The sequence below is a fragment of the Ovis canadensis genome, chromosome 2 (genome assembly GCF_042477335.2).
Source record: "Ovis canadensis isolate MfBH-ARS-UI-01 breed Bighorn chromosome 2, ARS-UI_OviCan_v2, whole genome shotgun sequence".
NCBI classification, from domain to species: Eukaryota; Metazoa; Chordata; class Mammalia; order Artiodactyla; family Bovidae; genus Ovis; species Ovis canadensis.
This window is the reverse complement of record NC_091246.1, coordinates 37,238,275-37,264,213: the sequence shown is the minus strand read 5'-3', so window position 1 is coordinate 37,264,213 and position 25,939 is coordinate 37,238,275. Positions and strand designations below refer to the sequence as shown.

The following is a 25,939-nucleotide window of genomic DNA, read 5'->3' as shown; positions in this document are numbered from 1 at the left end:
CCGATTAAACAGTGGGCGTAACTCTCAATTTCCGTCGTTCAACCAATCGTTCCGCTGAAATGAAAATCTCGCGATGTTCTAAGTGAGAGAAACGCACCTTTGAGGCGGGTTCAGGATCCTTCCGCCCCGAGCTGTTGGTCTGCTAAAGCGCAACCCAGCTCTTGGGATTGGTCGACGGACTGCCAGTCTTGCCCAAGGTCCGTCTTTTGCCTTCTCCTACTTGGGGTGAGTAGCCTTACAGAGGGATTACTGGGTTTAGTTCTCCGTGGAGAAACTGAGTCTCGGAGCAATGAGAGTCTGCAGCTGACTAACCTCCGGTAGCTGTAGGGTCAGGAGTGGACTTGCCCTTCTCCAGCTGGCTGTGGGGCGCGAGCAGGCCAGACTCCAGCCGCTGCAGAAAGAAAGGAGGGACCCTCTGGGGGCCCCGCGAGCCTTGTTTGTCCCGAGACGAGTGGTGATCGGGAAGGTCGTCGGAAACCCAGAGTACTGGGTGTGGGGCCCAGCGATCCGAGCGCCATACCTTGCCTTCCCTGGGCCTCAGTTTTAACTTTGTTATTACTATTTAAACCCTGCCTACTTTCCAAGAGAGGTTTTATATTTACTAATTACTTCCTTTATTGAATGGATACTATCGTGACAGTTACAACAGAAGTAAAGAAAGTCACAGGAGAGTCCTACTACCTAAAAAACTTCTTTTTTTCTTGTGGCCTAGTTTGGACCTTATTTATCTATTATATCTCTTAAGGGGGAAATATATGAATGACATTAAATAAGTTGAATGCAATCAAGTAGCCAAATGTAGCTGGTGTAGAGTCTAGGATGGGCAGATCTGCTTTTGAGTCCCTACCCAGACTCATCTCTGGGCTGTAATTTTCTTTTTCCTCTTCTGAAAACGGGGAGTAATGCCTCATGGGGTTGTTGTGAAAAGTAAGTGAAATAATGAAGGTAAAGCACTTGGCAAAATGCCTGACAAGTAGTAACTCTTCCAAAAGTGGTAGCTATTATCTTCATACTAGAAATAAGAAAATATATTAGCCAATGGAACCAGTAGATGTACTGTAATTGAGTGGCCAATTTAGTTCAAAACTTGTCAGTTAAATAATAATTAAGGAAACAATCCATTCTTCAAAAGAGTGAAATTTCTTCCTAGTAGCTATATTAAAACATCTTGTGGGTCTGTGAGGGATATATGTACATGGTGTGATGAACAGTGTGTTCGCTGACAGTTTTGTAGAAAATATGAAAAGTCATTTTTTTATTCAACTTAATGAAAGCTAAGAGCATGCCATTAAAACATAACAGAGAAGCTTTCTGATGACGTTTTATACAGGGGTTAAGTATGACATATATCTAGTACTTCTGATATGTCAGACCCTACGTATACATTATTTATTTTAAACTCTACAACAACTGTTAATAGTAGGTTGGTATTCCCTTATTTGGAAAATGAGCCCTAGAGAAGTGTGTTGCTCAAAATAACATGCTGTTGAATTAGGGAGCTAAGTCTTTCTCACTGCAAAGCCAGCCATGCTTTTCTGTGTTGTGCGTTCTGTTTTTGATTGAGAAAAGATGAAAATACTTGGAATACAGGCAGTCTTTACCATCTGAGCCTCCAGAGAAGCCTCCCAGGTGATGCTGGTGGTAAAGAACCCTCCTGCCAATGCAGGAGACATAAGAGAAGGGGGTTCAATCCCTGGACTGGGAAGATCCCCTGGAGGAGGAAATAACAATCCACTCCAGTATTCTTGCTTGGAGAATCTCATGGACAGAGGAGCCAGGAGAGCTACAGCCCATGGGGTCACAAAGAGTCAGACACGACTGAAGTGACTTAGCAAGCAAGCAAACTCCTAGTCATCCTTTAAAACCCTTATGGAGTACCCCCCTTGACCTAAAGATAATCATTCCTTCTTTGCTGTCTTTACATCTCACACATACCTTTGTGATGCACAAAACACATCTAGTGACTTGTCTGTTTAAATATCTTCCACTTTCACTAGTATTCAGCTTCCTATCTATTCTTCAGTCCTGTCACACTGCTTGTCGAATGGAACACACTCAACAGACATTAGATGAGAGAATAAATCCTTTCAGGCTCTAGTATTAGAATTCCTCATGTTTGCTTTCCAGAATTGTACAGCAGATGGCACTAATAGGCCACTTAACAGTTCTTCACCAGAAATGATTTTTGTCCCAACCTTGTCTGACTTTGACTTCATCCTTGAAGCCAGTATTCATGTCATTACAGGTGAAATCTCCCATTTCCTCCCTCAGCCAAACAGCAAAGATAGCAAGATGACTCAGCAGCTTAGTCTCTGAAACAGTGGCAGATGTCCAGGTAAAGTTGAGGCTGAGGGAACATTTTCTTTGTCTCAACTCACCAGTTTATGGTAGTTGGGGGCTTTTTCTTTTCTTTCTTTTTTAGCTTTATCTTTTTGTTGATGTTGTTTTATTCAAGGATGGGAGCCTTATTTCTGTTCACTTCTTCGAAAGGGAAGAAGGGACTAGGAGAATTGGAGAAGAGACCGTTATGATGTGGGATGTGAAGAGAAGCTGAGCAGTCACATAGCTAGCTGCTTGTAGGTAGGCAGAGCTGACCTTCCTCCTCATAGTGGAGTGGCCTGGGCAAATTTCCTGGACACTAGTGCCCCAAGTTAATTACTTGTGTGCTTGTCCAAGGCTGGCATCAAGCATGTCCCCAGTACTTGGTGCTTGAGAACCCTCAGGCTACACTGGGTATGGTTTTGAACGTGTGGTTATAGGCTCCAGCTCCCCAGAAAAGAAAAAAAGCAGAGGCATAGAAACCTTTATCAGAGAGACAAAGTTTTGGGGCATCAGACTATACCCCTCCAGGGTTGTCTTTGGGGAACAGGATCTTCATCTATGTCAGCCTCCAACTAAAACGTCTATGAATAGGATTCCAGTTAGACATTTTAAAAATCCTCCATGTGAATGTAGATCAAAGTGTGGGAATTTGGGGACTGGAAGCGATTTAATAAATCATTTTCGTATCCTCTCTCAGGGCCACTTGTGCCCTAAGCCCTGCTCTTTCGCGATAAGCAAAGTTGTATAATGGAAAAAATACAAACTTTGGAGTTAGACTTGGTTTCCCTGGTATCTCTGATGGTCAAGATTCTGCCTGCAGTGCAAGAGACGCAAGTTAGATCCCTGAGTTGGGAAGATCCCCTGGAGAAGGGAATGGGTACCCACTCCAGTATTCTTGCCTGGAGAATTCTGTGGACAGAGGAGCGTGGAGGGCTACAGTCCATGAGGTTACAAAGAGCCAGATGCCACTGAATGACTAATACTTTCACTTTTCCCTTTTACTTAGATTCAAATCTCAGCATTCACAGACCAGTTATGTGTTTGGGCAAGTATTTTAAACATTTTGAATCTGAATTTCCTTATCTTAAACTGGAGGTAACAATGCTTATTGTGAAGATTTGTCTTGAGCATTATAAAAGATAAAAAACCTTGCATGGGGTAGATTCTTAATTGATAACATGGTGGGATGAAATACCGTTTCTGCTAGAGGGATTTTAGACTAGGAGGAACAGGTTGCAGGAGGATTTGGAGAGCTCTTTCTAAAGGTACATTTGTGATGGCTCCTGTGGTTGAGCTGTGCTTGCAATAGCACTCTGATTAATTTGATGAAAATATTGGACCACAACACATCAGTGTAGACATTTATCTGTGAATTATTTTTTGGCACCTAAGTCCTCAACCTCCTAGGCGGTGAGGGAATTGTATCTACAGAGAAAGCCAAGAGCACTTTTCCTTAGCTTCTGGAACCTTCTGATGACATTGAGGGGGGGTTGTTCAGGTTTTTTTAAACCACCTAAGGCACTTTGCCACTTTGCTGAAGTGTGAATTGCCTGCTGTCAGCCTGGAGTTCTCACCTCCGCAATCTGGCTGCAGGCATATTTGCATATTAGATGGTGTGTTATTTAACCCCCTGAGGTTTGAATCCACTCAGAGTTTGTGTGCTGGAGTGAGTGTATATATGTGTATCTGTGAGAGAGAGAGAGAGGAAGAAAGAAATCTGGATACTTTAAAACCCCAGGACAGTTTCAGCTCCATGGTCTCCAGAAAAACAGAAAACCTCCAACAATAGCTCCATTGACTTTTATGTAAATGGCACTCTTCAGGAAAACACTGGGCTATTTCCCAAAGTCCCAGAATATAACCTGAGCATTTGTTTGAGTGGGAGGTGGGGAGACAGTTCTGTTGAGTCAATGAACATCTGTTGAGAGCTGCTGTGCTGGGTCCCAGGAGATAGCTCACAGTCTGGCTCTTACCTGCCAGAGGTACAGAGATTTACCATACTAGGTGTGCATGCTTGTGATGGCTTTGTAGCTAAGCTTGAACTGAGTTTCCCAGGGGGCCCTTCCTGGATAGTTCCAGGTTAGGGCTGACCTCAGGAGAATTTTGTGCAAGATTTGGAAGGCTGAAGTGAAATAGCAGCCAGTCCACTGTGAAGGACAGAGCAGGATCCTGGGCATGATTGCAGGACATACCTCTGGACACTGTGGTCTGCTGGCTCACTTTAGGGTGCAGGACAGCACCCAGGCCCGCAGCTCCCCGACTCCTGCTGCATCGCCTTCTTCAGCTGTTCTGAGTCCTGGGTTGGGTGTACACTCAGCTGTGTGGCAAAGGCACCAGCTTCTCCTGCAAGTCATCCAAGTCAATGAGCTTGGAGACAGTGGACAGAAGTTGATTTGTTCTCACAGGTTCCAGTTTTCCTTGTTGTCTTCCACTTCACAGTCAGCTTTCCTTTCCAACTGCTGGCATCACCAGCTTACAGAGATTTCAGGCCTAACACCAGATGCCGAGGTGACAGAGGTACATGGGTTTCTCCATCAACTTCCTGATTGGACAAGGTCTATTCCCTACCCTGAATTCTTATAGTATTCTGTTTCTCTTATCAAACATGACAGTAGTAGATTATTCAGGCCATGTTAAAGGCCAAGAAGATGGAGGGATTAGAAGCCAGAAGGCTTCACAGAAGAGGTGACATCTGAGTTGTTGCTGAAAGGATAAGGAGATGGTTGCATGGATGGGGAAGGAAGGAGAAATTGTAGAGTTCAGCTGGCTCAAGCCATGATTGGAGGGTGAGCAGGAATTCTGCCTTTCTGTCCTCTCTGGGTACAGAGCACAGGTAGAAAGTGAACATCTGTCTGATCCTGGCTCTTGATCCTAGCTCTTCTGGTCTGGCTGTTAGCTGTGGTCACTGCTGAATACAGGTATCTACTGAGATACAGTTTTGCTAGGGTGCACCCTTATCACTAACCTAAGCCTCCTCCCCATAGGACAGTACTGGCCTGCTGCCCTCTCCCCAGTGGTGCCACATGGCCACCGCAGGCTTGTCTCTCTTGGCCCCCATGGAGGCATCTTTGTTTCCTCATGCAGTGTTGGTGACAGCAGTGGTGTGAAAGAATGCCCAGGGGCTTCCTGTCCTAGGCAGGGTGCTGTGCCCTCTAGCCTTGGATGCCTAAGCTTGTCCCAATATCCATCTCATGGGACTCTACTCGAAGCAGGGGCAAGGTACCCTACACCTGTAACTTGCTGATGCTTTCTGATCATCACGATAGGAAGGCCTGGGATCAGGTACCTTTTCTTACCTAAACCTGTAGCCAGTAATTTGAAATCTTTCTTCACTAGTTCTTTGGTGACAGGGTTCTTTCTGGCTTCCAGAATAAAGTCTTCAGCATGTATTTATTCCCTGGGAGACCAGGGAACAGAACACCACATTTAATAAAAGCCCTGATACCGGTTTATGTATAAATTTTAAACTCAGAAGGATCCACACTTTACATACTGTTATGAGCCACTCTTTTTCCACTTAGTGTGTCTGAAAGTCTTTTTACAAGCAGCACATTTGTCTCTACCTCATTTTTTAAAAAACACATTTTAATTCTTATTTATTTTGGCTGCACTGGGTCTTCATTGTGGTGCAGGGGTTCTCTTGTTTACGGGCACAGACTCCATAGAGCTCAGACCTGGTGGTCGTGGCACATGGACTTGGTTGCCCCACAGCACATGGGATCTTAGTTCCCCAACCAGGGATTGAACCCTGCATTGGAAGGCAGATTCTTAACCACTGGACTGCCAGGGAAGATCATCTTGATTGAGCAGCATCAAGGGGGCCATGGAGATCATCAACTCCTATTCCAGCCACTCCTCTCAGCATCAGTTGTGCCACCCAGGGGCACCAGCTTCTTCTCTGGCCCTGGAATCCTGCAGATGAGGCCCTGCAGCTCAGGCCTTTCCCTGCCTGGGCCAGTCTCTCAGACCTCAACTGCACTTTAGACCCCTGGTTTTCTTTCAGTTCTGCCCTCTCACCTGGGAACCTTTGTCCATGCCGTTCCCTCCACCTGGAACACACTTTCCTCCTTCCCTTTGTCAGTTTACCTTTTATGCATCCTTTACTTCTCTGCTCAAATACCTTTCTTTCAGGAAGCATTCCTTATTGCTTCTCGGCCTTTTGGCTAGGATCAAGTGTAAGAAGCATACCTTGATCTCTCAGGCAAGGTCAAGTTTCCAATCATACATTTTCCCTTTGGAACACAGACCTTATTGACAAATGTTTTTAAATTTGCTTAACTATTTGTTTAAAGTCTTCCTCTCCTACTAGACTATAAACTATATTCTATATTCACGCGAGGGCAAAGGCCAGGCACAATACTTGGTACATAGTAGGTGCTCCATAAATATTTGCTGCATGAACAAATGCCACAAGTTTTTCTTTAGCAGAGCCTTACTGAAAAGATCTTCCATGTTTTTTGTTTTTTGGTGTGTGTGTGTGTTTTTGGCTGCATGCATGGCATGCAGGATCTTAGTTCCACACCCCCTGCAGTGGAATCTCAGAGTCTTAAAGGCTGGACCACCAGGGAAGTCCCTCCTGTCTTTTGTTGTTGACATTTTTTCCTGCAGTGGAAAGAAGACTAAAAAAGTCTGTTGTTATTGTATGGCTGATTATAAAGTTAATGTTCTCTGTAAATTTCCAAATAATACAGATATATATGGAGCAGAAAATGAAAGTTTCCTCATAATCTCATCCTCAAGAAAACAGTATTAATGATGTGTATCCTCTTCCAGACATTTTTCTGTGCATATTGAAGTCTACTGAGTGCTTATTAATCAGCAGGCACTGTTCTAAACCATTTGACAAAGTTAAGTCATGTAATCTTCACAGCAACCCTTTATAGCAGAGCTATCATTATCCTGTCTTACAGCTGAGGAAACTGAGCCTTAGGAGCTCATCACATGGTGAATGAGTGGCAGAGCCTGAACTTGAACCCAGGCTCCAGGTTCATACTCTTGACCACTCTGCTGGTTCGCCTCTGATGGGATGGGAAGGAGACTTTCTGCCATGGGTGCTCCTTTATATTTTGAATTTTGGACCATGTGAATGTATCACATTCCAAAACATAAAAAAATCAGTAACAAATAAATGTTTAGAACACTAAACCACCATTCCTAAGTGACCCTTCTAAGCCATCAGAAACCACCTTGTTTCCCAGAGAATGCTACTCAATACTCTGTGATGGCCTATATGGGAAAGAATCTAAAATGGAGTGGGTATATGTATAATGATTCATTCTGCTGTACAGCAGAAACTAACCAACATTGTAAATCAACTATACCCCAAAATAAATAAACGATAGAAGTTAAAAAATACAAAGAAACCATACTTTGGGGTCTCTTTGCTCCAGAGTCTCAAGCTGGAGGCTGAGGGAAATGGGATTGTGGATTTGATGATGACATTGTACTGCATCTCTCCCATTCCCAGTATCTCTCCAGTTTTGGTGAGTTTACACCTGAGGATCTCCCATCTCTACATATACACATGGGCCCTGCTCCAGCAGGGAGACCCGGAAGAGTTGGGACAGACCCACACTACCAGGTAGAAGCCAGGGCCTGCAGTTAACAAAGGCCTGTCTGACTCCTGGCTTCCCTGCATTGGTCCTCAGCATGTAGGTGACGAGGTCACTGTTAGCTGGTCTGTGTGACTCCCCGGCGCCAGAGTGCTGCCCCCCTCTGGCCTCCTCAGTATGGATCTTCCTTTTTGGTGTAATTTGGCACATCTTTTGTTACACCTTCAGATAGACCATGGCCCTGAGAGCATGTGGCTTGATCATCTTCCGAAGACGCCTCATCCCCAAGGTGGACAACACTGCCATTGAGTTTCTCCTGCTACAGGCATCAGATGGCATTCATCACTGGACTCCTCCCAAAGGTGAGAGGCCAGGGGGTGGGCTGTGGGGAAATGCCAAGCGCTGTTCAGAAATCCACGCTGCCAGGTACCCTACAACACTTGCTTCCCAGTGATTGTGTAGCAGGAGGTGGGTGTGTGGGCAGAAACTCTTGGCCCTTTTTCTGCATACAAGGTCTACAAGGCCAGGCCAGAGAAGAACTGAAATAGAACTCTGTGACTGAATACCAGGTTTTCTTGTATTGGTCACCAGAGCGTCAGCCTCTCCAGTGAATGGTGGGGAAGAAGAGGCACTGGGCTGGCAGCTGGGGACCCTGGGGCCAGGTCATTACTGGGCTATAGGTTAAAAGTGAACAGCCCCCAGACAGAAGGGAGCACAGACTTTAAGGGAAAGTGGGGTGGGGGAGAGGTGAACAAGACTCCTCCAGGGTTGGAGGAGGGCTTCCATGATAGCTCAGATGGTAAAGAATCTGCCTGCAGTTTGAGAGACCTGGGTTCGAACCCTGGGTTGGGAAAATCCCCTGAAGAAGGAAATGACTACCCACTCTAGTATTCTTGCCTGGAGAATTCCATAGACAGAGAAGCCTGGCAGGCTATAGTCCATGGGGTCATAAAGAGTCGGATGCGACTGAGCGACTAACATCTTAGGGTTGGAGAACAAGAAAGTGGGAACAGGAAAAACAATTGGCACATTTGAGTTCCACTGAGGAGAAACAAAGTGGAAAAAAAAAAAAAAGAGATGTCACCAATACTATGAATAGGAATATTCACACTTGCCTCCTGATCACCTGAGTCACACTGCATGGTGCCTCTCGATGAAAGATTTCAAAGGATATCTCTGAATTTCCCTGCCTTAGGCAAGGGAGAAGTTACCATCTTAGCACTGATGGGCAGAATGCTAAATAGATGCTGGGAAGGTCAGGCATAATGCTAAATAGATGCTGGGAAGGTCAGGCATAATGCTAAATAGATGCTGGGAAGGTCAGGCATAATGCTAAATAGATACTGGGAAGGTCAGGCATCCCGAATCAGTGTCACCTCTCTGCCCACCAGCATCCCTCCCACCTGCCTCCCCCGATGCAGTACCTGTCTGGCTTTGTGTCCACAGCTATATGAGGTGCTTCTAGAGAAAATCCCCCAACAGCCAGGGACAGAAATGGAATTTTAAGTCCAGACTCCTGGTTGCTTTCTGTGGGAGCTATGCAGCAGCAGCTGACTGGAGCGCTGCTCTGGGGACCCCTGGGAAGGAGGAGACTAGGATGTAGCCCTGCCTTTGAGCTAAGAAGAGAACAGCTAAGAATTCCTGCTTCCCATGAGCTCCCGAACCAGGAGGCCCCCAACAACTTGTTGAAACCATGTGTTGATCGAGGCTGCCAGACCCCTCCCAGGCCTTCTTGGCCCCCCTGGGCAAGCTGAGAATTTGCAGGGAGGGCCTTGAGGCAAAGCCGAGGGCTGCTTCCAGTCTGCAGAGCTTCAAGTTCTCTTACAACAGTTTCTTGGCAGTTGTCTGCTTGAGTTTGGACCTTGCCAACAAATTTTCTTAGAACTGGCTCTCAGCTTGTCCTTAGCCTAAGTTCCCATCAGGATTTTCCCTATGAAACTAGAATCTGGCCTTACTCAGAAAGATGAAAACAATTTGGAAGAGCCTTGATAGCTACTTGGAAACAGCTGCCGATGCCTTGGTATAGGGTTTAGAGCCTGACCGTTGGCCCTGGGACTTCAGGCACCAACTGTAGACGATATTAAGTCCTCACTGTGGGCTATAAGCGAAGAACTCCCTCTTCAGCCAGCTCCCACCTTGCAAGAAAGGACCACCCTTCCTTGGGAAAGTCACGTTAAGGTCTCCCAGGGAAGGGTCTCCCTGAGAACATGGGATGAAGAGAGCTCCAGAGAAAAATAGAGCAGAGGTCTGGGGGAGGCCGATTTCCACATCGAGGAGCAGCATTCTAGACCAGACTTGCCAAATATATGGTTTGTTTCACTCTCTGTAGCGAAGATGGGGTCGGGAAGGGGCTTGCCCAGACACCACAGAGCCAGACCCTACCTGCCCTGTACCCTTTTCCCTGCCAGTTTAGGATATTGCCAAAGCCTAGCAACACCTAGAAAAGTCACCAGAGACCCCAGCTTTAAATCATCTGACCTGGAAAATCTAGCTTTGTTGACGATTATATTCGCTTCCTCTTCTTTTTTTCTCACCAGGCCATGTGGAACCAGGAGAAAGTGACTTGGAAACAGCCCTTCGGGAGACCCAGGAGGAAGCAGGCATAGAAGCAGGCCAGCTGACCATCATTGAGGGCTTCAGAAGGGAGCTCAGTTACGTGGCTAGAGAGAAGCCTAAAATCGTCATCTACTGGCTGGCGGAGGTAAAGGACTGCGATGTGGAGGTCCGCCTCTCCCACGAGCACCAGGCCTACCGCTGGCTGGAGCTGGAGGATGCCTGCCAGTTGGCTCAGTTTGAGGAGATGAAGGCAGCACTCCAAGAAGGACACCAGTTTCTCTGCTCCAGAGCGACCTGAACTGACCAGAGTCGGGCCTTTTGCCTCAGTAGGATCCTTCAGGGCCTTCTGAGATGAACTGCCTTCACTTCATTTCACTTCCTTGGTCTTTGGCTCATTATAGCAGAGAGCAGGGAGGCTAGTAAAATCAGCTGAGGACTCTCAGAGGAGAGCAAGCAAGAATCTCTGCTAGGTGGAAAAGAAGGGAAAGGAGGAGTTAAAAAAAAAAAGCCCAGGTCCAGTGAGTGCCTCCTTATACTTTATGAATAAACTTCAAGCAGCTTCTCTCTCCCTCTAACCTGCTGTATTTATTTCATGGACTCTTGCCCTGGGCGTGGAGGGGCGGTGGAGAAAACTAGAGTGGATCAGAGCTCCAACCTTAGCCGGAGGGAACCTTGGGTCCAACCACTGTGCCCCAGAGAAGCTGAGGGAGGGAGTCAGAATCAGGGAGACCCAACATGACCAGGGTAGCTCTTCTGTCCCTGAACCTCCAAGCACTCTTACCCACCCCACTGACATACCTGAGATGTTGTGGCTTTTATCAGAATGGACATACAAGTGAGTGGGACTGGAGCGTAGGAATTGGGTCTACCCGCCATATCCACAGATGCCGAGGACCCACAATGGGACTCAAACATCCGCGGAGTTTGGTATCCATAGTGGGTCCCCCAATTCTCCGCAGATAATGGAGTACGATTGTACTCACTAATGTATCTTTTCCTGGCACCAGGGACATATGTTGCAGGTGCTCAGTATTTCCTAAAATAGAGACCCAGAGAACATTGGAACAGATCCCCAGTCACAACAGGGACAGGAGGGTCAGGGAGCCCTGGGCCACCACGTCAATGACACACACACTCCAGCCTCCCGGCCCAGTCCTGACTCCCACAGTCAGCGTGGTGTCAGTGTGACTGAGGTCACTGGCGAGGAGCAGGCATGAGCCTGGGGCCTCTGCTGGGCCACCTGCAGCCCTGTCACTCCCCTGTGCCGTCCTCGCCTACTGCGGCCTTCACCTTTAGCAGGCCTTGCTTATTGCCATTCCTTTCTTCCTACCTACTCCCTTTCTCCACAATTCTGTTGGAAGATCCAGAGACGCAAGAGTTAGGCCCTGGCCCTCTTTTCCCTTGCTACTAGGGCTCACAGAACGCAGGGAAGGTGTTAGATCCTACAGCCCTTCCAGGAGCTGTTAGCAGCTGGGTTCATGTGGATTTCATTTGAGGGTTGTTGCCCAATGAAGTGCGGAAGATTGGCTGGGAAGGGGCATTGGCAAAGGTCAACCTGGATTACCAGGGTCAAGAACAGGCACCCCCAGACAAAATAGAGAAGTCGCCACGGTCTCTGACAGGCTTCCAGATGTTTTCAGTCACCGATTCTCTGTGCAGACAGGGCAGAAGTACTAGTGAACAGGATCTTGGAGCCCTGCCAGGGGCCTGAACGGTTTTGTTCCTCACCCCTCTGAACGGCACTCCCTGAAGGAGGCCTGCTGCAGGAAGTTTTTGGAGCTTAGTGTTCTCTTTCCAGGCCAGCAGGGACCACATCCTACTGATTTAATAAATGCCTGCTGGGCAGTGGTGCCAAACCACAGACTGGCTGCCTCTTAATGAGGGCTGGCCAGCCCTGTGCTCTCAGCATGGGAGTCTGAGGGAGTCTGTGGAATCTCAAAATGCTCAGCGCTTGTACATCAGAGTTCGAAGGGAACTGGAAAATGACCTGATTCTGCTGCTCATTTTTTTTTAAGCTAGGAATATTGAGGTTTAAGAAGGTAGATGGCCCTGGCAATTGTCTATATGTGAGGTCCTTCGAGAATTAGGTGCCTGAGGGGACTCTTATTTTAGAATATCTTGTGTAGCTTTGGAGTCATTCTTCTAGGCCTTCCAGAGTTTTCCATTAAAACACAGGTACTTTGGAGAAGGGGGGTGGATAAATTGCACTCAGCTGCTCGCTTTGTGGGAAGAATTGACAGGTGTGACTGGGGCATGTTAATGGGCAGTGGATGAGGGAGGGTGAGAGCAGAGCTGAGACTGGGATCTAACAGGTGAGTGGGCTTTGTTGTCATCACCACTTTGCTTTTGGCTGCCTGGGCTTGTTCAAGGGTCATGGGGCTAAGACTGCAATTTCCCCTTCAGTCTCAGGCCCTCCCACCAGGTTCCAGAGCATCTCCTCCTGGGAGCTTTCCCTGACAACCACTCATTCTGTAAACACGGTTCTGTCCCCACCTACACCCAAAGAGGCTTCTCTTGGAGTTGCACTTGTTTTCCCGACTACCACCTGCACCACCCCAGGGTGAAATGTTAAGTCTTCAGTCGTGTCTGACTCTTTGCAACCCCATGGGTTAGAGCTCACCAGGCTTCTCTGTCCGTGGAATTCCCCAGGCAAGAATACTGGAGTGGTTTACTATTCCCTTCTCCAGGGGTTTCTGACCCAGGGATTGAACCCAGGTCTCCTGCATCGAAGGCAGATTCTTTACCCTCTGAGCCACCAGGGAAGCCCATCCTGGGGTGAAGAAGCGTCTAGTAAATTAATCCCCACGAGGATGGTCCTAAGTTGCCCCCTCTTGGGGGCCTTTGATAGAGGCTCTGGAAAACCAAAATGCCCTCTTGACTCTCAGAAGCAGTATCTTACACCCCCACAGTAAGCAGTTGTTTGCTGAATTGAAGACCTAAAGGCATGACGCTATAGGGGTGATTTTAATTGTAGAATTTAAATTGAAATACTGGTGCTGGTGTGGGACCCCAAGTGGGGCCCCCACTTGTGAGAAGCAGAGGCTGACTTGCTCCCTGAGTGATCCAGCGGGTCCCTTAAGCTCTAGAGGGCGGTGCCAACCTCACTGCTGCCCCCTAGAGGCTGTGCTAGAGAGTCCAGCTAAGCTTGCTCTCCACCTTCCTTCTAACCCTCCCCCTTCGCTTCCTTCCCCTCCTACCCTGCCTCCACCTCAGATTATGTAATAGGAAGCTCTCAACAGAACCCCCTGAGGAGGGGAAAGGGGCTATGGAGGGGAAAGACAGCACTAGGATATTGAGTACTGAGGCACAATCTCTTCCTGTTCTTCAGACTGGGACCCCCCCTCCCCGCCCAGGGACTGAGCCTCTTCCTCTTCAGCTTTCTCCCCTCCCCCAGGCCCACCCTTAGACTCAGGGCTTAACCTCATAAGGCCAAGAATTCTCCTCTCTCCTAATGGGTGAGGGGGTGAAAAGGTACAAATTTTCAGTTATAAAATAAATAAATACAGTCTTTGGGCTGTAATGAACAGCATGGCCGTGACTATGGTTAATAATGTATTGTATTGAATGTAGGTAGGAGAGTGGATCTTGAATGGTCTCATTACAAGAAAAAAATTTTTTTTGTAACTGATGACAGCTGTTAACTAGACTTACTGTGGTGCTCATTTAGCAATATATACAAATAACGAATCATTACACTGAATACCTGAAGTTAATATAATGTTATTGATGCCTCATTTTAACAAAAATTTCAGTTTCTCTTTTCCCCTATAGTCCATTAAAATGGTAAAGTACTTTGAAAAAAAGAAATTCTCTCCTCCCCTCAAGCTGCTGGAAAGATCCTTGGGCATGATGAAATAAAATAGCTAGCCTGAAGATAAAAACCACGTTGTTCCTTGGGAGCTGGGGTGTGTACCAAAGAGGGGAGGGCGTCAGCAGAAGTCCCACTGAGTTGGACAATGGCAGGAAAGGAAATCACCCAGTTGCTGCTGCAGTCTTCTTCAAGGCTGGTCTGGGCAGGCCTCCTCTCATAGGGATGGGCTGTGCAGCTGTTCCCAGAACAGAAGGGAGTATCTTTTCAAATGATTTTCAAAATATGCTCATAAGCATGTGTGTGTGAGCAAAACAGAAGTGTGAGAGGAATTTAGATCTTCGAGGTCTTGAACATCAGAGCTTGAATTTTTTCCTAAATGACCTGATTGAATTTCAGAAAGATTTCCTTGGCTGCCTGCTATACTGATTGAATTTAAGGGTTCAAGAGTGGACAGAGTTAGGAATCCACTGCAATGGTCCAGGCTGGAACTGATAAGATCTGACATGGGGTAGTGGCCAGGAGATGGAGAAGTCAATACTGCCCTGGATTTGAGAAAAGGAACCAGAAATCCTGGTGAGGGGAACCAAAAAAAGAAGACTTACTTGCTCTGTAGCCAACCAGGGTGAGGGATCCTTTGCCCAAATCTGGGAGAACAGAGCAAAGATCCTCCCAGAAAATTCAAATCTTGGTCTTGAGAGAGGACTTGGCCAGAGTTCAGCCGACTCATATAGTGCTGGAAGGGAAACTGGGGCAGACTCTAAGGCTGCACATGGTCACAAAACGGGAGTGTTAGTCCCCAGTCCCAGATATTCTGCAGTGTCCACTCAAGCTCCCCACTATTACTCCTGGAGAAGGGAGCTCTCCATTCCTGCATACCAGCCTCCCCACCCCCACCCTCAGTGGTACAGAAAAGACCTGTGGGAAACTGGCCATGACAAGGCTGCTGGAAGCTCCATGGAGGGGGGCTAGCCCTCCCTCCCACCCTGATGTGCAGAAAGACAAACATGAAATGTACAAGAGGTGCTAGCAGGGATGGTGGACTGGACAAGGCTCCAAGGGGGCAGAGTTTCTGGCATCCTAGCAAATGGGTAGAGGAAGCTTTTAGTCCTGGTCCCTCCCCTCCCCCCACCCCAAGACCAGCTCATTCTCATGGTTCCTACCATTCCAGTCACCACCCCAAACTTCTTGAACCTCTCTTTTTTGTTGTCAGTGGGGGAAAGGGAAACACTTCTTGGTCTAGAATCAGACCCATTGGGTGGCTGCTTCAAAGACATACATTTCCGTGATTTCACAACCTTGGATGTGTATAGACAGGAGCTGGGCCAAGCTGTTGAAAGATGGGTGAAGCCTGGGTGGCAGATTCTAGGTATCTCAATACAGAACATCAGGTTCCAGTCCAGCCTTGGGGACTAATCTGTGTGACTCAAGTCAATGCCCTCTTCCCTCTCTGTGTTTTAGTTCATTCATCTGTGCTTTTGTGATTAATGATGTCAACGGCAGAGGCCAGACTAGAAACCAGACCACAAGTCAGGGCCTGTTTGGCTGGGATGTGGCCAGTCAAGGGCACTCTGCCCTCTGGCCCTGCCTTAGCACACAGTGAGTGCTCAGTGGGCATGGTGTGTCCCCTCTTCCAGCTGAGCTGCCTGCCCTCAAGGCCCTCTTAACATTCTTAACATTTGACTCCATTTTTTTTTTTCAATTGGATGCACCACATGGCTTGTGGGATCTTAGTTCTCTGATGACCAGGGATCGAACCCTGGCCCCCTGCAGTGGAAGCGTGGAGTCCTAACTGCTGGACGGTCAGGGAACTCCCTCAGTGCTCTTCTAAAGGATACTCCTCCTCCCGGCCAGATGACTTAGGCCCTCCAGATTACTTTACCTACCCCCCCCACCACCCTCCCATGCCATCTCAGTACACACTTGCTTGGTCCTGGGCTATAGAACTTTATGCTACATGTTCTGTAATCTGAACTGTCCAACATGTGAGCCACTAGTCACACATGGCTTTTGAACACTTGAAATGTGGCTAGCATGCCTGAAGAACAGGATTTTTAATTACATTTATTTAAAAATTAAATTTAAGACGTGATATGTGACTAGAGGCTACCCAGTAGGATATAGCACAAGTTTTAGGCAGTTTTTCTTCAGTCTTTGTTTACAATCAAGAGTTAATAGGAGTTACCATTTACTAAACACTTACTTCTTGCCAATTTTTGCATAAGTACTTTACAGGCACATCTCAATGAGTCCTAGAAATTTTATATTAAAGATAAAGAGGCTGATGCTTGAAAGGTTAGGTCAACTGCTTCAGACTGCATAGTCTGAAGTGGAGGGCCATTTAAATGTGAGTCATGCTCTCCAGCCATTCAGGGAACTTCCCAGGACCCAGCTTAGGTGTCTTCCTTCTACAGTCACTCCACACATATCCCACCGCTGTGCACCAGGACCTAGGAAGGCTCATCACTGAATACTGACTGGTAAATGCTCTTGACCAAAAAGAGAGGGAAGCTAATTCCATGTACTCCCCATCTCCTGTGGACTCCTGGCTCCTGACATTCCACTTCAGATGTCTCTCTTCCTGCTTTTCTCCTGAACCACAGTGTCCCCCAGGTCACAAAATCAGAGCTCAACTGAGTGCTGTGTGTAGAGGTTTGGGAAGAGGGTATCACATGCAGGCTCAGAGCAAGCCAGCTGGGCTGGGACCTGGAGCCTGGAAAAAGTCCATATTGTTTTTAAGCAAGAAAACAAAAACCAAAAAACTATTATAATAGCTTTTATTGAGCACCTACTTGTGCCAGGCACTTTACATACATCTGTGCTTATAATTCTCACAACAACCTGGGAGGTAGGCATTATTATCACCATTTTATAGATGAAGAAACTGAGGCTCAGAGAGGTTAAGCAGCTTACTCAAGGCCACACAGTTTGTAGATGAGTGGCAGAATCAGGGGTGAGTGCTCCTAAAGTTTCACTAGCATTCTTCACAAAGAAAATCGAGGGGGTGGAGGAGTGGGCAAAGAGATGCATTCTCTAGGGGGTGAGGGGCTGATTCTTCTGTCAGAGCTGTTAAGGGAAGCCGGTGCTGCTGCTGCCGCTAAGTCGCTTCAGTGGTGTCTGACTCTGTGTGACCCCATAGACGGCAGCCCACCAGGCTCCCCCGTCCCTGCTGAACTCTGCCCTATTTCCCACCTCCCCACTGCTGGCAAGCCACTCCTTCCCCAGACTCAGCTGCAAAGGCAGAAAAACTCTCTGGCTGCTCTTCTTCGCAAAGAAAAGTAACTAAAATGAAAAATCTTACCCTTTGTGTATATTTGTGGGTGTCATTGTGTGCGGTAGTTTGTGTGCTGAAGCACACCACCACCAAAATAAAAACATCCTTTCCCCACTTCCCTGGGTTTTTTTTTGGTCTTTTTTCCCCCCTATTTTCCCACCCAGCTTGTGGGATTCCTGGCCTGGGGATCAAACCTGCGCCCACTGTGGTGGAAACATGCAGTCCTAACCACTGGACCACCAGGGAATTCCCTAACGTGCCTCCCTTTTAAGCCACACCTCTGCCATGTGTATAGGGAGTGAGGCAGCTGAGAAATCTAGACAGGGCTGTTTATTTTCTACTAGAGTCCCAGGGACATCACCTAGGAAGGGACCAGGTTGAAAGTCAAAACCTCAAGTTTGCTCCCTGCCCCCTCCCTCCAGGCTTATGCAGCCTCAGAGGTATTATGTTAATTCCATAGATCCAGGGACCCGTGATGCCTCTCTCTCTCTCTCACACACACACACACACACACATACACACAGAACACACACACACACAGGTTCTTGAGTTAAGGCACCAAGTCTGGCCTGCATGGCCTTGTGAGTCTTTGCCCATCAGGCAGTGGCCCTGGCCCAGGGCTGAACCATGTGTGTACACAGATGTCTAAGGATGGGGTTAGGAGTCTCTTCCCAAATGAGGGACGATGACGATGGCTCTGTCCTCCCAGCCTTTGGGAGGGGACCACTTGCCTCCTTGTCAGTTGGCCAAGTACCTCCATCCCTTGTCGCCAGCTGGGTGGGACCAGGTCAGCCACAGTTCAGGCAAGTGCTGAGAACTCAGGGCCTGGCACTTTCCAATACCAAGAATGTGCCCTTTCTAAGTGTGGCAGGAGGCTATTTTGGGACCTTCAAGAGGACCAAGCCACCACTTCAGAAGGACAAAGATGGAAGGTGAGGCTTCTTTCTGTGCTTTTCTGTTTTTGCTTTGGCCATGCCACTGTGGTATGCAGGATCTTAGTTCCCCTTCTAGGGATTGAACTCCAGCCCCCTGCAGTGGAAGGATGGAGTCCTAACCACCTGACCACCACGGGAAGTCCCCCTCTCTGTGCGTTTAAAACCCAACTGTGTTTTACAGGAAGAGGGCTGATTTTTTTCCTCTGAGCTCTCTTGCCCCCACCCAAGGGAAGGAGTTTCTGTAGACTGGAGTGCCTGTGGAGAGGAGGGCTCTAACAATTGTGCGTTGGGTGGGGGGGCAGGTGTTGCTCCAGTGTCTTCTCCCCCGCCCCTACAGGAGCCCGTTCCAGCACATTTAGGTCAATTACCCACTTAGTGGGTGGTATAAAGTTGGGGACTTCCGGAGGGATAGACGGCACGGTTGTGATTTTGAGGGTTAAAGGGCTACATGAAGACTAGGGTTAGGGCTGCCAGGCTTCTGGGCCCTGGGCTGGGTCAGGATACCCAGATGAAATAAGCGATCTCGTCCAGGTCAACGGGGTAATCCGTGAGCAGCACTGGTGTCTTGTCAAAAAGCTCACCTTTATAGCTGCGCCACTTGCCTGCGGGCAGGTAGACGTCCCGCTCCTGCTTGCCCGGCTCCAGTACGGGTGCCACGAGCAGCGTGTCTCCGATAAGAAACTGTGAGTCGATGCGGTGCGCCGTCTCATCGCCCGGCGCGATCCACCAGAGGGGGCGCACGATGGGGTCGCCCGTGTCAGTGACCTCACCCGCCAGCTCCAACAACAGTGGTGCCACGAGCGAGGCCCTCAGCGCCGTGAACTTGTGCGCGATGGCCACCACTTCAGCGTCGTACCGCCAGGGTGGAACAGAGAACTGCATAGCTGGCATGAAGGCGGCCACTTCCAGCCAGCGCACGTACAGCTCGCGCTCGGGCACATCACCGCCGCTGGTTGAACGCTCAGATACAGCGTTGCCACCCACCATATCGGGCAGGATGAAGGGGTAGCCCAGCATGCTGACAGTGAGCACCGCGGGGATGAGCGAGCGCAGCCCCAGATCGTAGCCCCACACCGAGTCGCGGTCCACCAGGCGGAAAAAGCACGATATGTTCTGGGACTGGTAGCCCACGCGGACCTCGGCCAGCGAGAAGAAGGGCAGCGCCATCTCCGTGTAGCGCCGGCTCCAGATGTTGGGATCAGACAGCGGCCTGTAGGTACTGAAGTCCCGGGGCAAATAGCTGACTTCACCAGCGTCAAACTTGAAGGAGGCCACGGAGTAGCGCGAGCGCAGTCGCCTTAGGTGTCCTTGGAACCAGTCGCGGGCCTCGGGGCGGGTGAAGTCAAGCACCGCGCCTATGCCATTCCACCAGCGCACGAGAGCCGGCAGCCGGCCGGTGGGTTCGCGCACAAACAGCTCCCGCTCCACGCCCTCGCCAAAGCGGGAAGAGTTGTAGTTGACAAACGGGTGCACCCAAAGCGTGACGCGAAAGCCGGCGTCGCGCAGGCGGCGGAACATGTCACTGGCGTTGGGAAACTTGGCCTCGTCGAAGTCGAAGTCGCCGTAGGCAGGAGTGTACATGTCGTCGATTTCCAGGTGGCTGCTGTTGAAGCGGTGCTGACGGATCTGTTGGGCGAAACGCTGCACCTTGTCCTGGTCCACCGCGCGCCCGTACAGCACCCATGTGGACCAGATGGGGTCCCGGAAGGCTTCGGGTGCTGGGACCCTCGACGGCTTGTTGAAATAGCGCCGCACCATGTACTTGTGGATGGAGGTGACGTCCGAGCCGACGCACACGCGGTAACTGAGCTCGGGTGCAGCGGCTCGGCCAGCTGGCGGCTTGTAGGGCGTGTCGTGGTAGCGCGCCTGCAGTCGCAGGGAGCGCTCCGTGCTGTTCCAGCCCAGGTGGAAGGGCACCGAGTCATTGACCTTGATGGCGGCCGCGCGCGACGACAGCCAGTAGCGCTCGAGGATGCCGCCAAAGGCGGCATCGGAGGAGTAGACATCGCTGGTGACGAAGGGCTGCGGCTCCTGCTGGCCGTCCAGGCGGATGGGCCAGTGCTGGGTCTTCATCTCGGCGCCGCCGTACCAGTGCGCCCCAGCATCGCCCAGGAACATGGCATGCTCCACCGCGCGCCCCGGAGCCGCCTCCTCCCAGCGCACGCGGTAGCACATGACTGTGTCCTTGGGTCGCACGGTCTGGATGAAGAAGTGCAGCGGGCGCCCATCCGCTGTGCGAGAGCAGCCAAGCAGGGCGCCGAGGCGGCTGCAGGAATCCAGGTCCAGGACGCCCGAGCGGAAGGCCAGGCGGAACACCTGCTCGCCCTTCTGGTTGCGAATCGAGAAGCCACCGCGGTTGAGGTCCAGCAGCTCCGCGCGCAGGCGTTCCGCCTTTCGTAGAGAGGCGCTGTAGTAGCACCAGGCCACCACTGCGGCCAACACCAGCAGCAGCCCCAGCACCGCGGAGCCCAGCAGAGGCTTCAGCTCTTTGGACGGCTTGGGCTTGGTAGGGGAAAAGTTGTCAGGCAAGAAGGTGTACATGGTTGTGGCTGTGACGGTCTCAGGAGTCTTACGATCTGTGTGGCTCCCAGAGCGACGGCGGGGGTAGGCCTGGGAATTCTCCTGAGAATTCTGGGGCATCAGCCCCCGGTTAAGGAAGGAGCGGGCAGGGGGGCCACCCGACAAAGCCAATCTGAACCTGGCCGGCCTGATTCAGGAAGGGGAAGAGAGAGGTGGAACTGAGCCTTCTCATTCCATAGTATTTACATTTGCTTCTGTAAGACAAGTGTGTATTTTGGGCAGTTGTATACTGGGACGTCAAGACTTTACTCTTACCAGGATGTTCTGTCTGCACCTTACCTACCCTTTCTCATGGGCACCCTGCTTGCCAAAATTAGTCAGGACTCTGAAAGGGGAGGTAGCTCAGAAGGTAAAGAATCTGCCTGCAGTGCAGGAGACTGGAGCTTGATCCCTGGGTTGGGAAAGTCCCCTGGAGAAGGGAATGGCAACCCACTCCAGTATTCTTGCCTGGAAAATTCCACGGACAGAAGAGCCTGGCCAGCTACAGTCCATGAGGTCTCAAAGAGTGGGACATGACTGAGTGACTAACACTTTCAGTTTCTGAAAGGGGTGGGGCAGATGACATGCATCTCCATTTTCCTGGTGGAAGAACAAATCCAGACAGAGTCAGGGAGCTGTCCAGGATCACAGAATTAATCAGGCCTCCCTGGATCACACATGGGGGCTGTTCAGGATGATGAGAAGGGCAAGGATCTGGAGAAGGCCTAGTTTCCCAGAGTGGTGGCCATGATGTGAGAAGGGAGATAAGCCTGTGAGCTCCTTGAGACCTCTAACACAGTGGTAGGCTGGTTTTCCTATGTAGGAGGGGAAGAGGAGAAAGGAAGGGGAACAGCTCAGACATGGAATTTAATCTTGAGTCAGAAGCCATATTAAATCTGGAGATTAGACAAGATACTTGAAGCCAGACTCAGTCCTAGGGCCTGGTTTCGGGCGGGGGGTGGGGCAGGGTGAGTTTTGGACATTAGGAAAGGTTCAGGAGCCTAGTATGAGGGCTTGGTGGCTTCTCACATCTCCCTCTCTTTGCTCTCAAACTCCCCTCTGCTCTCAGCCATCAGGACCACTGAGTCCCTGTCCCTGCCCGCCTTCCTGCTCTGCTCCCAGCACCCACATCTGTGGGCCGGTTACCTCCTGGTTTTGTCTCCAGCACTCTCCCACTGACCTGTTTGCTCCTCTCCTAGAGAAAGCACTGTTATTTCTCTCCTGTACCACTGCAACACTTCCTCAATAGGCCTCCCTGATTTCAACTTCTTTTCCCCCCAAGGCCTTCTGCTCCCAGATACTAACCTGATCTTTCTAAAGCAGTTATCAGATTACATCTCTCCCTAGTTCAGGGAGCTGCTCAAGACCCCCATGATGTTCAGAAGACTAAGCTTTGCAAATTGAGGCTCAAGGCATCCATGGTCTCACTGTCCTTCTGGTTCCATTTCCACCCAGGCCTATCCTGTGACTACCAACCTCATTCCTTCCTTAACCTAAATCCTTCAGGCCACCTGCTTTAGGAAATTTCACCCACCCATCTTGGGTCAATTTCTTTTCCCCACCCCCAACTCTCTGGCAGTCAGACACCCACTACTACACACATACACTTATGCATACTGTATGCTAAAGACAGATATGACTGCAGAGAAACACAAACTTGGGTGGAGGTGTGTCCCAACCTGCTGTTCAAGCCTACTGACCCTTTCTGTCCCAGCCCTCAGGGCAGAGTCCAACAAAGAAATAGCACCAACCAGGTGCATACACAGATATATATACACTGCCAGCCCGCCAGCTGCCCACCTGCTTCAGCTGGAGGTTGGGGGGGTGGTGGGGAGGAAAGAGGAGACTGACAAACAGTAATTAGACTCCTCCCAGATGCCAGTGTCTGTTTCCAAGTCCCCAGAGACTTCCAAGGACTTTCCAGAATTGCTCAGGGTTCTCACCTCCCCCCACCCCCCAAAGACATTATCAAGAATGCCAGATGCAGATCAAAAGTTTGATCCCAGATGTCAATATACAGCTCCCAACAATATCCTCCCCCACCCCCTACCAGTGAGGTTCAATCTTGGGGCCTTATTCTCTGAGCTTCTTCCCCTAAACTCTCAAAATTGGTTAGTTCCAGCTGGTCTAGAACAGCCTCTTACTCCCTTCCTCTCATCCTACACGATTTAGCCTTCAAAATTCCCCCACCCCACTAAGGACTCCCTTCCTGTAGGCATAGGTTAGAAAAGTCCTGGAAAGTGTAGGTAGTAGCCTTTAGCTGATGCCCTTAAGCTAGTGTTAGTCGCTCAGTCATGTCTGACTCTGTAATCCCATGGACTGAAGCCCACCAGGCTCCTCTGTCCATGGAGTTCTCCAGGTAAGAATACTGGAGTGGGTTGCCATGCCCATCTCCAGGGGATCTTTCCAACCCAGGGATCGAGCCCTGGGTTCATGCAGGCAGATTCTTTACCATGTGAGCCACCATGGACACCCTTAAGCCCTTAAGCTAAGCAAGACCCAAAGCAGGCTTTGGCGGACCAGGCTGCCAAAATTCATTCAAGATAACCAAGGTCCCTTCTGGGCACCTAGGAAGAAAGGGTCTGTATCTAATATAAGAGGGACAGCTCATCCTCAAAACGTTCATATTATGCCGACCCATCTACTGACCCCTGGAGGCATGGAGAGGCCACCAAGGTGTCCTCAAAAGCCTTTTCAAACACTTAGGTTCTAAGAATCTTTACTTACTACAGTTCTGAGGTTGTTTGGTGAAGGACAGAAACCCACAGGCCTTGTGCTGTTCTCCTTAATGCCACCATGGCATCCAACCCTAACAATAATGCTAAACAGGGGGCACAGCAGCGGTGCCACTTTACAGATGAGGAAATAGTGGCCCAAACAGAAAAAGGAGCTTGTTTGAAGTCACTCAGGTAGCAAGGTTTCTTGAGTCCAATATCCCAGTTTAACCCCCACAGGGTAAGTTTTAGGAATGGGAGATAATGATTGGCTATCTGAATGCAGTAGAGGAAAGGAGTTTTGTGGCCAAAGGGGTGGGACAGGCTTCCATTGGGTGGATGTGGGCATGGTGAGGCCTGTCCTCCCAAGGGCTGGTGCTGCTGCTGGCTCCAGAAAGGCTTCTTGGGGTTGGGAAGTGGCAATTTTAACTGCATCTGGTACAGGGACTGTGGTTCCGGTGTTAACGGTGGCCCTGGAGACCCCTGTAATCTGCCGCCTCCGCCATCTGGCCAACCACAGGGTAAAGCTGGTAGGTGGGGGTTTGCCCTAGCCAAGTCTCTCCCCACTTAATGGTCAACCTCAGTCTTGGCTTCCAGCCTCTAGCTGGTTCTAACCGGGAGGGTCAGGCCCAACACAACTGAGGGGAGGCCATTCCACGTTGAGTTGCTTGTCCAACACAATTCCCAGGGGTAGGATGGGGGTGGAAATGTCAAAGGCAACTCGATCCGGGCCCCTCTTCCCGTCCTGCGCAGCGAAGGGATCCGGGGATATCGAGTGACTGAGCCTACAGCCTGGAATACCCTACACCCCCTGCCAATGCTGCAGCTATAATGTGCGAAGGGACAGACTGAGGTCAAGGGGCCGGTCGCCAGCTGGTGACCGCGGCCCAAAAAGGAGTTCAGGTGTCCAGGTTCACCCCACCTACTCTTCTGTAGGAGAGAAAGTGCAGGAAATACTCTCCCCCAGCACCCTCCACCCAAGGTTTTCCCGCGGGGCTCACTCACGGCAGTGACCCCAGAAGTGGGGGTGAAGGGAGGCTACCGCAGATCCCCTCCAAGCTCGCAGAGGTTGAGCTGCTACGGTGCGACCCGCGGCGCTGCCTCGCTGGGGACTGCCGAGGCCGTCCTCAGGCCCCGCCCCCTGGCTGTTCGGCCACGCCCCGGTCATTCGGACTCGCCTAGTCTCGAAGTCCAGCTCCGCCGCTGGCGTCGGACCATCCTCCCACATTGTCACGCGGACTAGAGGCCACGCCTCTTAGACCCTACCTTCCCCCACCTCTGCTCTTTGCCCAGCTCGGGGCAGCTCAGGCCAGCCGCCTGCCTGGTGCTCCCCGGCTCACCCTCCGCTTCACCGCCCCCCCTCAGTCCCCGCCCCACTAGCCTGCAGGCCCGCCCCTGGTGGACTGTGGCTCAACCACACGCGGGCGGGGCTCTGCCCCAGGCCTGCTGGGAAGTGTAGTTCTGGAGGAAAGTGCAGCTGCCGAACGTTATGGCACCCCGCTCCAGTACTCTTGCCTGGAAAATCCCATGGATGGAGGAGCCTGGTGGGCTGCCGTCTATGGGGTCGCACAGAGTCGGACACGACTGAAGCGACTTAGCAGCAGCAGCAGCAACAGCAAGGCTAAATTTGGGATGTGTATGAGAAGGCGCGAGCCTCAGGGTAATGGGGCAGAGCTGGCTCTCAGGATTCCTTTTCCTCCAGGTTTGGGCAGGTTGAGGCCGTCTTGGTATAACGCTCTCATCAGCTCTTTTCCCATGTGTAAAAAGGGAAGGGGAATTCTGGGAAGATCCCAGCGGTTCAATGCAGGTTGGATCCAGTCAAGGACCCCACGGAGTGTAGCTTTTTTCCGTCATCCGGGAGGCCCAATCTGTCAGTTCCCACCGGATCAGACCAGCAGTGTCTGAGGTTAGGGACTGGGAAGACCAGATTCTGCTCGGTATTTTGCAAAGTCTTCCCCCACCCACTTCCCTTGGTGACAGCCCTTATAAGTGCCTGTGCTGTGAGGAGGTGGGCGTGCCCCAGCATACACCTGCACCCATGAGGAATGGGGTGAAAAAATACCAAAGACCCTAGAGACTCCAAAACACCCCAAACCTTGCTTCTTGAGGGACAGAGAAACAGGGCTTTGTTGTGTGACTTGAAATGAAAGACTTCTTGGTCATGAAATCTTCCAAAATTGTTCTGGAACCCACCGCTTGGACTTGGGTCAGGGAGGGCA

At 50.2% G+C, this 25,939-nt stretch overlaps 2 protein-coding genes across 4 annotated transcripts; one reads left to right on the top strand and one right to left on the bottom strand.

The window, feature by feature from the left end:
* Positions 1–72: 72 nt before the first annotated feature.
* NUDT2 (nudix hydrolase 2) lies at positions 73–11,005 on the top strand. Of its 3 annotated transcripts, none has more exons than XM_069573973.1 (3): positions 73–225; positions 8,103–8,236; positions 10,412–11,005. In XM_069573973.1, the coding sequence occupies exons 2-3, from the start codon at positions 8,110–8,112 to the stop codon at positions 10,726–10,728; spliced, it is 444 nt and encodes a 147-aa protein (XP_069430074.1). In that variant the 5' UTR covers positions 73–225; positions 8,103–8,109; the 3' UTR covers positions 10,729–11,005. The 3 variants fall into 3 exon arrangements, with proteins under 3 accessions (XP_069430074.1, XP_069430075.1, XP_069430076.1); XM_069573974.1 differs by having other exon boundaries at positions 107–197; XM_069573975.1 differs by having other exon boundaries at positions 217–2,335.
* A 5,993-nt stretch (positions 11,006–16,998) lies between these two features.
* Positions 16,999–25,070, bottom strand: MYORG (myogenesis regulating glycosidase). Its single transcript, XM_069573972.1, has 2 exons — positions 24,726–25,070; positions 16,999–21,154 (listed from the first exon to the last, which is right to left on the bottom strand). Exon 2 carries the CDS (start codon positions 21,085–21,087, stop codon positions 18,943–18,945), a length of 2,145 nt encoding a protein of 714 aa, XP_069430073.1. The 5' UTR covers positions 21,088–21,154; positions 24,726–25,070; the 3' UTR covers positions 16,999–18,942.
* Between the last annotated feature and the right edge of the window lie 869 nt (positions 25,071–25,939).

Excerpts from the sequence above, each read along its gene's own strand:
- NUDT2 (XM_069573973.1), top strand. The coding sequence starts at position 8,110 with ATGGCCCTGAGAGCATGTGGCTTGATCATCTTCCGAAGACGCCTCATC. Across the intron at positions 8,237-10,411 it reads TCACTGGACTCCTCCCAAAG|GCCATGTGGAACCAGGAGAA; the intron begins GTGAGAGGCCAG and ends TTTTCTCACCAG.
- MYORG (XM_069573972.1), bottom strand. The coding sequence starts at position 21,087 with ATGCCCCAGAATTCTCAGGAGAATTCCCAGGCCTACCCCCGCCGTCGC.